Source organism: Propithecus coquereli, unplaced genomic scaffold (assembly GCF_000956105.1).
Source record: "Propithecus coquereli isolate 6110/MARCELLA unplaced genomic scaffold, Pcoq_1.0 Scaffold15, whole genome shotgun sequence".
NCBI classification, from domain to species: Eukaryota; Metazoa; Chordata; class Mammalia; order Primates; family Indriidae; genus Propithecus; species Propithecus coquereli.
Window position 1 is genome coordinate 9,922,729 of NW_012139413.1, and position 12,817 is coordinate 9,935,545.

Below are 12,817 nucleotides of genomic sequence, written 5' to 3' on the forward strand. Positions count from 1 at the left end.
ACTCTATAAATTTAATTAAAATAATAGAATTGTATAACTGTAATGGATGAATTTTATGTTGTATAGTTATATCTCAATAAAGCTGTTAAAAAACTAAAGCTCCCTCATATAAACTATGTTATCCTACATCATTTTAGTACTATCAAATGAAATTCTTCCCAGTTTTCACATATTATTCCCCTGATATTTGATTTCAGTGATATTTGATTTCTGGAACTCAGTGTTGTCTCTAACTCTCCTGCTTCCAGTGAAGAAGTCTCCTCTCTATTGCTTTACCCTAAAGGATATTTTCTCATGCATCCAAGCTTACATTTCTTAGCATTTCTTTCCATGAAACATTTTTTTCTTCTCTTTTATTAAAGATCCTTGACATCCAGATTGCCTGACAGACACACTAGGAAAGGAAACATTTCTGAGAGTCTCGGTGTTGCAACATGATATAGCTCTAATTGCCCGGGCTATTTTTTGGGATCAGAAAATCCTGGATTCAAATCCTGTCTCCACTTTATGCTGTGTGAAATTATCTAAGTTACATAATTTCATGAGCTTATCTCCTTATCTCTAAAATATGGATGACATCAGGAGGATTGTTGGAAATACAAATGAAAAAATATTAGTATAATTTTTTTACTACAATGTCTGTAGCATTGTTTATACAGCTATGAGCATTAAATGTGTTTTCTTTCTTCAGTCTTGGAAAATAATTTCTTTAAGATAGTGTGTAATTCATACATTTCACTAATTCGAATTTACGTTGCCTTTAACTTAATGAGATTTCTCTGCACAGTTGGAGAAAATTATTGAACCAGTGACAAAAGTATAGTGACATGATCAACAACAAAACTGTTACTTTGAGTATAATGAGTACATCAAAATAATTTTCAAGGGCAATATAAGAAAGCAGTACATGGCAAATATCTGTGGTATGTTTTGTCTTTTTACTCAATGTTATGAGCTTGAATGAATGTACAGAATTTAATGATTAAATGATACAATCTAATAACATGAGCCTTTGTGGGAAATGACTGGTTGGCTTCACTCTAATTCATTTTAGAGGGGTTTTTATCACAGCTAATCCCGAGGAAAAGAGAGCTCAGAGGATTCGTATTATTTAAAGGTAGGACAGCAGTAGTCACTTGGGATTTATAAGAACAACATAACAGAAATAGGATCCAAATATTAAGAGTTTATATAAGTCTTTCCCCACAATCCACTCGATTTTATAAGGTCTCAATTTGTTTTTATCCATTCAATAATGTAGACTAACCTTGACATAATACATATATTGGAAATATTTCCAACCCATTTCTTAGCATTTTGCTAAGGTTTTTTTAACATGTGCTAGGTTTTGTTTATCATGGACTTAATTTTGTATTAGTACAAAAATATTAAATATGAATCCTTCAGCAAGTGAGGGGTCATATGGCTCTGCACAACCAATGTGTGCTACTCATTTTCTATGTAATAGATTTTTAAATGTTTTGTACAAAGCAAAGCAAAGAAACACATAAAACCAAAAGAGAAGCTTGCTCTTGAGAAACAAAACTTCTTTCTGGATTTTGACTACTATGTTTGCTCATGACATAAAAGCTTATTTCTGCCAAAGTGCAGGGTTCATGAGCAGAAACGGTGAGATGAGACACTGTACCTCAAATTTCATTGTGGTGCTCGCTGGTTTATCTTTCACCAAAATTCTAATTATAAAGTAAAGAAATGGAGATAATTATATAACTTCTCTTGTGCCTAAAGCATTTTGAAAAGTTAACTGTTTTCAGTGAGTATCCATTATCATGAGCAATAAAGCCTGGTTTCTCTAATATCCCTTTTTTAGACATCAACAGGGACTTTATTTATATGGGGAGGCAGTGAAGGAAAAAGCAGATGCCAGGTTGAATGAAATGTTCAAGATGTTTTTTTTATTTTGTATATGAGCTTAAATTAAGAAAGATTTTTAAGACTTGTTGGCAGCAAACCCTCACCACCACATAAATACACATCCCATATAGGTAGGAGCCTTGGGCTTCACAAATAAAATGAGCTGTTAAAGTGTGCCCTAGTAACAATATATCATTGTTCATACTTTCTATCTTTCAAAATAAGAAAAATGATATCTAGTCTATGACTGTATATGTGATTATAAAGATGCAATATACAGTTGACCCTTGAATAAAGCAGGGCTTAGGGGCATTGACCACCCTGAGCCATTGAAAATCCGCATAAGACTGACTCTCCTAAAACTAACTACTAATAGCCTACTGTTGACTGAAAGCCTTACTGATAACATAAATAGGCCATTAGCACATATTTTGTATGTTACGTGTATTATATATTCTTATAATAAAGTAAGCTAGAGAAAAGAAAATGCTATTGAGGAAAATCATAAGGAAGAGAAAATATATTTACTTCTCATTAAATGGAAGTCATCACCATGAAGGTCTTCATCCTCATATCCTTCACATTGAGTAGTCTGAGGAGGAGGAGAAGAGGAGGAGTTGATCTTGCTGTTTCAAGGGTGGCTGAGGTGAAAGAGGTGAAGGAGGATGGAAGGGGAGGCAGAAGGCACACTTCGTGTAATTTTACGGAAATACATCATAATTTCTGTCTGACGTTTTTGCCTTTTCATTTCTCTAAAAATGTTTCTATATGGTACTAATCCTTACTCCACTATTTGTTTTAGTTTCAGTTCTCACATCATAGAAGAGACTATGTCATAAAAGAAGTCAAAAGCAGGCTCAAATAATTGAAACCCTTCTGCCAGGTTGTCTAATGGCAATTTGTTTTCTGGCTGCTTCTGCATCTTATTCCTCATCCTCTGGCACTAGTTCAGAAGCACTCACCTCCAGCAGGTCATCTTCTGTTAATTTCTCTGATGTGGTGTCTGTTAGCTCTTGAATTTCTCCCATATCTTGAAATCCTTTATCCACCCCCCCCTCAACTTTCTTTTGCCATACCCACAATCTCTTTCATGATTTCTTTAATTGGCTCTGTTGTAAATCCTGTGAATTCATGTGCAACATCTGGGCACAGTTTTCTCCAGCAGGAATTTACTGTTTTGAGCTTGATGGCTTTCATGGCTTTTTCTATAACAATGATGGCATCTTCTAGGGTGCAATCCTTCCAGATTATCATGATGTTCTCTCTCTCTCTCTCTCTTTTTATTTTAATCCATTTAGGGATTATGAGTTGAATTTTATTACCTGTATATATAGTGGTGAAGTCTGGGTTTTGGTGTATCTGTCACCCGAGTAGTGTAAGTTGTACCACATAGATAATTTTCTATCTCTCAGCCCCTCCCATCCTTACCCTTTGTGAGTCTCCAATGTCCATTACACCACTCTGTGTGCACTTGTGTAGCCAAAGTTTAACTCCTACTCATAAGTGAGAACTGGAAACATGTGGCATTTACTTTTGTGTTCTTGAGTTACCCACTTAGGATAATGGCCTCCAGGTCTATCTAGGTTGCTGCAAAAGGAATTTTTTCTTTCATTTTGATCACTGAGTAGTACTTCTTGGTATATGTATACCATATTTTATTAATCCACACAGCAGTTGATGGGCACTTAGGTTGATTCCATATTTTCGCTATTGTGAATTGTGCTGCGATAAGTATACAACCGAAGGTATCTTTTTTAAAAATTAATTTATTTTTAAATTTTTAATTATTATGCGTACATAATAGTTGTATAACTTTATAAGGTTTATGTGATGTTTTGATAAAAGCATACAATATGAATTAATCAAATCGGGGTAATTGGGGAATCTATCACCTCAGGCATTTATCATTTTTTTGTGTTAGGCATATTCCAATTCCATTCTTTTATTTTAAAGTATAGTCTAACTTACTGTTGACTATACTCTAACTCACTTTGTCATACTGTAAAATATTGTTCATTCTGTCTAATAATCTAACTATATTTTTATACTCATTAACCATGCCTGCTTTATTCCCCCTCCCTGCTACACTTCCCAGCCTCTGGTAACCATCATTCTACTTTCTGTCTCCACGAGAACAATTGTTTTGAATATTTAGACCCCACATATGAATAAGAACATGTGAGATTTGGCTTTCTGTTCTTGGCTTCTTTTACTTAATATAATGTCCCCTAGTTCTATCTATATTGTTGCAAATAGCAGGATTTCATTATTTTTGTGGTTGTATAATAGTCCATTGTGTAAATGTAGCACAATTTCATTATTGATTCATCTGTTCATAGGCACTTGGTTGATTACCAATCTTAGCTATTGTGCATAGTGCTTCAAGAAACATGGAAGTGCAGATCTTTCTAATTTATTAAATTCCTCTCCTCTGCATATATACCCAGCAGTGAGATTGCTGGGTCATATGGTCGTTATATTTTTAGTTTTTGAGGAACCTCCATATTATTCTCTATAGTGGTTGCACTAATTTACATCCTTACCAACAGTGTACACAGATTCCCCTTTCTCCACATCCTTGCCAGCATTTCCTATTGCCTTTTTGATAAAAGCCATTTGAACTGGGGTGAGATGATATATTATTGTACTTTTGATTTGCATTTTTCTGGTGACTAATGCTGTTGAGCATTTTGAACATACCTGTTGGTCATTTGTATCTCTTCTTTTGAGAAATGTCTATCAATTCCTTTGTCCAATTTTTAATTATAGATTATTTGATTTTTTTCCTATTGAGTTGTTGGCGCTCCTTATATATTCTACTTATTAATGCCTTGTCAGATGGGTAGTTTTCAAATATTTCTCCCATTCTATGGGTTGTCTTTCCAAATTGTTCATTGTTTCTTTTGCTGTGCAGAATTTTTTTAGCTTGATGTTGTGCTATTTGTCCAATTTTGCTTTGGTTGCCTGTGCTTTGGGGGTATATTATTCAAGAGATCCTTGCTCAGACCAACGTCCTGAAGCATTTTCCCAACTTTTTAGTAGTTTTATACTTTCAGGTCTCATATTTAAGTCTTAATCCATTTTAATTTACTTTTTGAATATGGAAGGAGAAAAGTGTCTGGTTTCATTCTTCTACATATGGATATCCAGTTTTTCCAGAACCATTTATTAAGGATACTGTCCTTTCTTCACTGTATGGTCTTGGCACCTTTGTCAAAGATAAGTTCACTATAAATGAGTGGATTTATTTCTAGGTTCTCTAGTCTGTTCTATTGGTCTACATGTCTGTTTTTACGCTGGTGCCATGCTCTTTTGGTTACTATAGCTCTGCAGTATAATTTGAAGTCAAGAAATGTGATTCCTCCAGTTTTGTTCTTTCTGCTCAGCATGGCTTTGGCTATTCTGGGTCTTTTGTGGTTCCATATAAATACCAGGATTGTTTTTTGTATTTCTGTGAAGACTGTCATTAGTATTTTGATGAGGATTGCATTGAATATGTAGATTGCTTTGAGTAATGTGGACATTTTAAAAATATTGATTCTTCCAATCTATGAGCATGGAATATCTTTCCATTTTTTGTGTGTCCTCTTCAATTTCTGTCATCAATGTTTTATAGTTTTCATTACAGAGATCTTTCACTTCTTTGGTTAAGTTGAAGTTCCTAGGTATTTTATTTTATTTATAGCTACTGTAAATGAGATTCCTTTCTTGGTTTCTTTTTTCAGATTGTTTACCATTGGTACAGAGAAATGCTACTAATTTTTGTATATTGGTTTTGTATCCTGCAACTTTACTGAATTTATTTATCAGTTCTAATTTTTGTGTGTGCTCAATCTTTAGGTTTCTCTAGATATAAAATCATATTGTCTGCAAACACAGATAATTTGACTTCTTCCTTTTCAATTTGTATGCCCCTTATCTCTTTCTATTGTCTGATTGCTCTAGCTAGAACTTTCAGTACTATGTTGAGTAACAGTGGTAAAAGTAGGCATCCTTATCTTGTTCCAGATCTTAGAGGAAATGTTTTCAATTTTTTCCCATTCAGTATAATACTAGCTGTGTGTCTGTCATACTTGGCTTTTATTGTGTTCGGGTAAGTTTCTTCTATATACAGTTTTGAGTTTTTATCATTAAGGAATGTTGAATTTTATTAAATGCTTTTTCAGCATCAATTGAAATGAATGTATGGTTTTTGTGCTTTTTTCTGTTGATATGCTGTATCACATTGATTGATTTGTGTATGTTGAACCATCCTTGTATCCCTGGGATGGAACCCACTTGATCATGATGAATAATCTTTTTAATGTGTTGTTGAATTTGGTTTGCCAGTATTTTGTCAAGGATTTTTGCATTTATGTTCGTCAGAGATATTGGCCTATAGTTTTCTTTTTTTGTTGTGCATTTGTCTGGTTTTGTTATTAGAGTGACATAGGCCTTGTAGAATGAGTTTGGAAGTATGCCCTCCTTCTAGATTTTTTGGAATAGTTTAAGTAGGATTGGTATTAGTTCTTCTTTGAATGACTGGTAGAATTCAACAGTGAAGCCATTGAGTCCTGGGCTGTTCTTTTATGGGAGACTTTATATTACTGCTTCTAGCTCATTGTTTGTTATTGGTTTATTCAGGTTTTGGATTTATTCCTGGTTCAATCTTGGTAGGTTGCATGTGTCTAGAAATTTATGCATTTCTTCTAGGTTTTCCAACTTGTTTGGTATATAGTTGCTCATAGTACGTTCTAATGATCCTTTGGATTTCTGTGGTATCAGTTGTAATGTCTCCTTTTTTATCTCTGATTATATTTATTTGTGTATTCTATCTTTTTTTCTTATTCTGGCTAAAAGTTTGTCCATTTTGTTTATCTTTTCAAAAAACCAACTTTTCATTTTGTTGATCTTTTGCATTGACTTTTTTTGGTTTTAATTTCATTTATTCTTGTTCTGATCTTTATTATTTCTTTTCTTCTACTCATTTTGGGTTTGATTGGCTCTTATTTTTCTCGTTCTTTGTTATGCATTGTTAGGTTGTTTATTTGAAGCTTTTCTATGTTTTTGATGTTGACACTTATTGCTATAAACTTTCCCCTTCTTACTGCTTTTTCTGTATTCCATAGGTTTTTATGTGTTGTATTTTCACTTTCATCTGCTTTGAGAATTTTTAAAATTTTCTTCTTGATCTCTTCATTGACCCACTGGCATTCAGGAGCATATTGTTTGATTTCCTTACATTTGTATATGTTCCAATATTCCTCTTGCTTTTGATTTCTGGTTCTATTCCATTGCAATCAGAGAAAATACTTGGTATGATTTCATTTTTTTTGGATTTTTAAAGACTTGTTTCATGGCCTGCCACATGGACTATCTTTGAGAATGATCCATGAGCTGAGGAGAAGAATGTATATTCTGCAACTGTTGGATGAAATATTCTCTGTAAATATTTATTGGGTCCACTGTGTCTATAGTGCAGATTACATCCAATGTTTCTTTGTTGATTTTCTGTCTGGGTGATCTATCCAATGCTGAAAGTTAAGTGTTGAGGTTTCAATGATTATCGTATTGGGGTCTCTCTCTCTCTTTAGCTCTAATAATATTTGCTTTATATATCTAACTGTTCCAGTGTTGCATATATATTTAAAATTGTTATATCCTCTTGCTGAATTAACCATTTTGTCATCATATAATAACCTACTTTGTCTCTTTTTACAGTTTTTGCCTTGAAATCCATTTTGTCTGGTAGAAGTATAGCTACCACTGCCCTATTTTAGTTTTCATTTTCATTAAATATCTTTTTCTACCCCTTTATTTTCAGTCTGTATATGTCTTTATAGGTGAAGTTTGTTTTTTGCAGACAACATATAGTGTTGCTTTCAAAAGAGAGAATTTTTTCCTTAATACGTATATGTGTTGTTGGTTTGTCTAGGACACTTTGACTTTGATTTTGGGTGCCTGCAGTAGAATGATCTTTGTATGATTTCTTAGGTAGTACACAGAGTCGGTAGTATCTGTGATATCCTCAGTGGTTTAGGAAACAGTTATTAGTTGAGGCTGTGGTGAAGTCTTGCTTGGGATTTGAACACCAGCTGAACCAGTCTTTGGGCTGCAGTGGTGGCAGCAGTGAGCTGAGTACACCTCATTTTAGATCCCAGAGCAGCTTATGCTGGTAGTGGTGTTAATGTGTCTGGGGCGGGGAGTGGGGCAATTCTTAGGCCTTCAGGTAGCTTGTTCACAAGCTAGTTGTTGGAGCAGGTATCTGGGTGGAATCTCAGTCCCCTCAGCAGCTGATGTGATGTGAGGATGGTAGTGGCACTGGTGGAGCCACCTACAAAGACCCAAGTGGTCTATGTTGATGTTGCTGGTAGCTGCAATGGACTGGGAAGGCTATTGCCCTGTCCTATAGCTGCCTATAACAGGGTGATGGGTATTTCCCTAAGTGTGCTTAGAAGAGCTTGTTCACCTCTACATCTTCCTGGCTAGGTGGTGATTGCAGCCACATCACCTTGAACTCAGCCTGAGGGTAGGGTACATCCCAGTATTAAAATTTCAAAATGGTGCCAGCCACAGCTTGTAATAAAAGAGGGCAGGACCCCTTTTGGGCAAGTGGCATGGATAAGAAACTGTGGGGAGTGCAGTCTGTTCATGTTTCAGACTTGCAAGAGCCTGTAACAGGGCTGTTGTAATTGTCCCAGGTATGCATAAGAGACCTTGGGCTCTCCTGTCCTTATTCAGCTGGGTAGAATTGCAGCGCTTTAGTCCGAAGTCAGCCCAAGGGTGGGGCACTGCCAAGCTTTAAATTTACAAAATGTTACCTTGGATCTGTGACCAGAGAGGATGGGGTTCCTTCAACGCAAATAGCATGGAGATGCTGGGGGCAGTGCCGTCTTCTTGTGTCTTGTTCTCACTGCAGTCTGGAGCAGGACAGTGGGAATTGTCCTAGGAGTACATGGGAGAGCTTGGGCTCCCCTGTACCTCCTCAGCTGGGTGTGCCTTAGCTGCATGGACCCAAACTCAGCCTGAGTGTGGGGCATCATTCAGCTCTAAACTCACAAAATGCCATCTTGTGCCTGTGATCAGAGAGAGTAGGACCTTTCTCAGTAGGGTACATTGGCAGGAAACTGTAGGGAGTGCAGTTCACTCAAGACTCAGTTCCACAGCAGCCACCTGCAGGATGGTAGGCAACATCCCAGATGTGTGCTGGAGATCCTGGTTTCCCTGCCCCTCTCCAGCCAGTCAGGGCTTGAAGCCACATCGGCCCAAACTAGCCCAGTGGCACCTTGGACCTGCATAGAGAAAAGTTGGGGCCCCATCCAGTTAAGTAGCATGGGTAAGAAACTATGGAAAATTTATCAGTTCACATCTCAGTTTCAAAAGCAACCTGAGGCAGGGTGCTGGGGATCTTTCCATGGGTGCCTACTTGTACCTGGGTTCCTCTATCCCTCCTCAGGGCTTCACAGTGGCTGCAAGTATGCCTGAAGTTCCCTGGCATCTAGGCTCTCGTAATGGCACCTGGCTCAAGCTGCTGTAGGCTTGGATGCTGATGCGATTCCATGTGGGTTTCCTGTCTGGAGCAACATCTCTGTGCAATCTCCAAGTAGCTCCCTATGTTAGGCCCGAGACCTGCATGGATCAGAGGGTTTTCATGTACTCAAGATCATAAAAGCTTGTCTTAGATAGTAGACTGCTGGGGGCTTCTCTCTTTCTGTATCCCTGCATCAAGGAGCTTCTTCCTGCTCTTAGCCAGTCCCCAGGCAGGCAAGTCACCCTTGACCCTCTCCTCATCCACTTTTGGTGCCTCTTGTCACTTCCCTTGTGAATCCTAGTGTTCTCTCCTAGACAACCTATTCAAAATGTAAAACTCTGCTTACTATTCTGGTTCCTCTCTGTGGAGAAGGCACACACTACATGTGTTTATTTGGTCATCTTTTTGTTATCTCCATGATATTCTCTCTATCAAGGTTCTCTTTCCATAGAGTATTCTATTCTGTGTAATCAGTGATAAATGTTCTTTTGACCCCTGATCTAGAGGCTGAATTAGAGATGTTGTGTTTGGTAGCAAGTAGATCATTTTGAGGCCTTTGGTGTTGAACTCAGGGGGTTCAACATGGGTTTCTGGATGGCCAAAGGCATTGTCCAATGTCAAAAAAAACTTTAAAAGGCAATCCCTTACTGACAAGGTGCTTCCTGACTTTAAAGACAAATCACTGATGGATTAAATCTAGAAAAAGGAATCTGATCCAGGCCTTCTTGTTGTACAAGCAAAAGATTTGCAGCTGGTGTTTATCATTTTCCTTCAAGGCTAAATAAATGCTAACCTATTTATTTCAGGGTTAGCAGCTTTATAGAAAAGGGTAATCCTGATCATAAATCTGACAGCATTTGCAAAAAAACAGTTATTCTATTTTATCCTGCCTTAAATCCTGGTGCTCGCATTTCTTCCTTCCTAATAAATATCCTTTTTGATATTTTTTTTCCAATATGGGGCACTTTTGTCTTCATTGAAAACCTGATTAGCCAGATAGCTTTTCTTTGTCAATGATTTTCTTAATGACATCTGAGAACTCATCTACTGCCTATTGGTTGGCAGAAGCTGCTTCTCCTATTATCTTGACATTTTTTTAAGCCAATCATCTTTTTAAAATTATCAAACCATCCTTTGCTGGCATTAAATTCTCTAGCTTTAGATCCTTTACCTTCCTTTTACTTTAAGTGGTCGTATAATAACTTTGCTTTTTCTCAAATCATATTAGAGCCAATAGGAAAGCCTTCCTTATAGTGATCCTGCACCCATTTAAAAGCTTCATTTTCAACATGAGATAAAAAGAAAACTTCGTAAAAGTGCAAGGTTTTCATAATTTCTGATATAGCTGTAGTGACAGATTCACAAGTTTCCTCTTATTTTTTAAATGATGGTTGATACACTGGATTCATTTATCTTGAAATGGCAGGCAACCACGGTTGCAGACCTCACTCTGTGGTGCATATCAAGTAATTCAACATTTTCTTGTAATGTCATGACTTTTTGCTGCTACTTGGGAGCACTTCTGACCCAGCATTTCTAGTGGCACTTTGAATGTGTCCCATCGTGTTAGTCAAGATTTACTATGTTGCACTAAAGACAATGAAAAATACATGAGAACTGTGAAAGATCACTTTTTACTATGATGTACAATCTACTGGAAAGATGAACTGCTTATCTGAAGATGATTAGCGTCACTGCATTTTAAATGGACACTGGTAATACCTGAGCTCACCAAAACAGCAACAAGAGATGGCTACAAAATTATTATGGTATTACAATATGTATTAGTTAATTTTATACACTTAAGATTTAATAATACATCTTTACATTTGTTTACATTTATTTCAGCTGTGAACAGTGACATGTATGGTCTGTAAGTGTGTGTGTAAGTTTTGTTAAATTTTACCTTTTTATAAAATATTTGTGCATATTTTATTTAGTAAATGATAAAATAGACTAGTATCTACATATATTATATGCATTCTTGACATACTTAACTTTTTATTAATTTTTTGGATCTTTCTATGCTACACATTTTTTTCAAATTGTTGCAAATCTCTGATAAAATTTTCCATATATTTATTGAAAAAAATCTGGGTATAAGTGAACCACTGCAGTCAAAACCTGTCTTGTTCAAGGGTCAAAAAAAATATATATATACACATATAAAATATGTGTATATATGTACATATATATATGCACACACACATACCCCCCTCCAAATGTCTTTGTTACCTGGAGTTTGCCAAACAATGCAAAATTATTATTATTTTTTTTTTGCAAAATTATTATAATGTGTTTGTGTATTTCTTCCTAAATAGTGAGGAACACATATGCTGCCGCAGTCTTGGATTACATAGTGTGCACTTTGTGATTGCTGAAAGAAAGTGCTTTTGAAAAATCACTAGAAAATCACTTTTGAAAATCACAGAAACATTCATCAGAAAGAGAGATTTCCTCTTACCCCAACAATATGTAGCAATACTTTGCAGTTAAATATTGTGAAACAAAGAGTACTGTAGTTGTACTTAATGAAAAAAAGTACTTCAAAGTGTCACATCAGGTTGCCATATTGCTTAGACTACCCTCCCCCCTTTATTTTCTATTTTCCATTTTCACAGTTTGGTAGATGCCTGCTATAGATGCTAGAATTTACAGTTGGTTTTCTGTGGAAGGAAAATTCATATAAAAAAGAAAGCAAATAATATGTCCTTTGTGTGTCTTAAATGGCTGATACTAGCATTCTTACATCCATTGAAAGGGGCTTTAAAAATTGTCCATTTCAGTCCCCTAATTTTACACATAAGGTGGCTGACTCACAAAGTTTGGAAATGGCTTGTCTAAAGTCATTTGGCTGACATCTCCAAGCTAGCCAATACTATAGCTAAACTGCAACCCCCCAAATGCTGGCTCTTAGTTTATTACACTATTTACCTTTTAGTATGCTATGGCTCTTTCCACTTAAATATTAGATAGCAAAGCTTTCTTTAGCAGTAATAACAACCATTAGAGAATTTGAGAGAGACAGGCATAGTCCCACTATTCCAAGGTATGTAAATTTCAGGCACGTGTCTCAGAATTCAAGATTTTTAAAAAATCTCTGTAGTTACTTGATATATAAGTCTGTATAAGATTGTCTCTCAGTTTAAATGAATGAACATTTTTGGTAAATAGAACTTGCAATTTAACTAAGATATAATTCATTTATGCTTTGAAATCTTCTTGAGATAAATAGCCTTGAAAAAATAGGCATATGCCTGTTGGGAATCCGCTATGATAAAATATAACTAATCTCTCAAAATTATTTTTTATTTTTAGACCAATATTCATTAGCAAAAAATATATAGTTTGATATCTAATTTTACTAACCATATAGCACTATATTTGGAAAGTAATGTTTAAAAAGCATCTCTCTAGAGAACTACAAAATAG

General features: G+C 35.8%; 1 protein-coding gene across 1 annotated transcript in view; it reads left to right on the forward strand.

Moving 5' to 3' along the window:
- The window catches only part of NAALADL2 (N-acetylated alpha-linked acidic dipeptidase-like 2), a 1,013,114-nt gene that overhangs the window by 806,261 nt on the left and 194,036 nt on the right, over nt 1-12,817 (forward strand). Inside the window, exons 13-14 of the mRNA XM_012640170.1 lie at nt 7,396-7,401; nt 10,487-10,547. Coding sequence (XP_012495624.1) covers nt 7,396-7,401; nt 10,487-10,547 — 67 coding nt within the window. The remainder of the gene's footprint in view (nt 1-7,395; nt 7,402-10,486; nt 10,548-12,817) is intronic.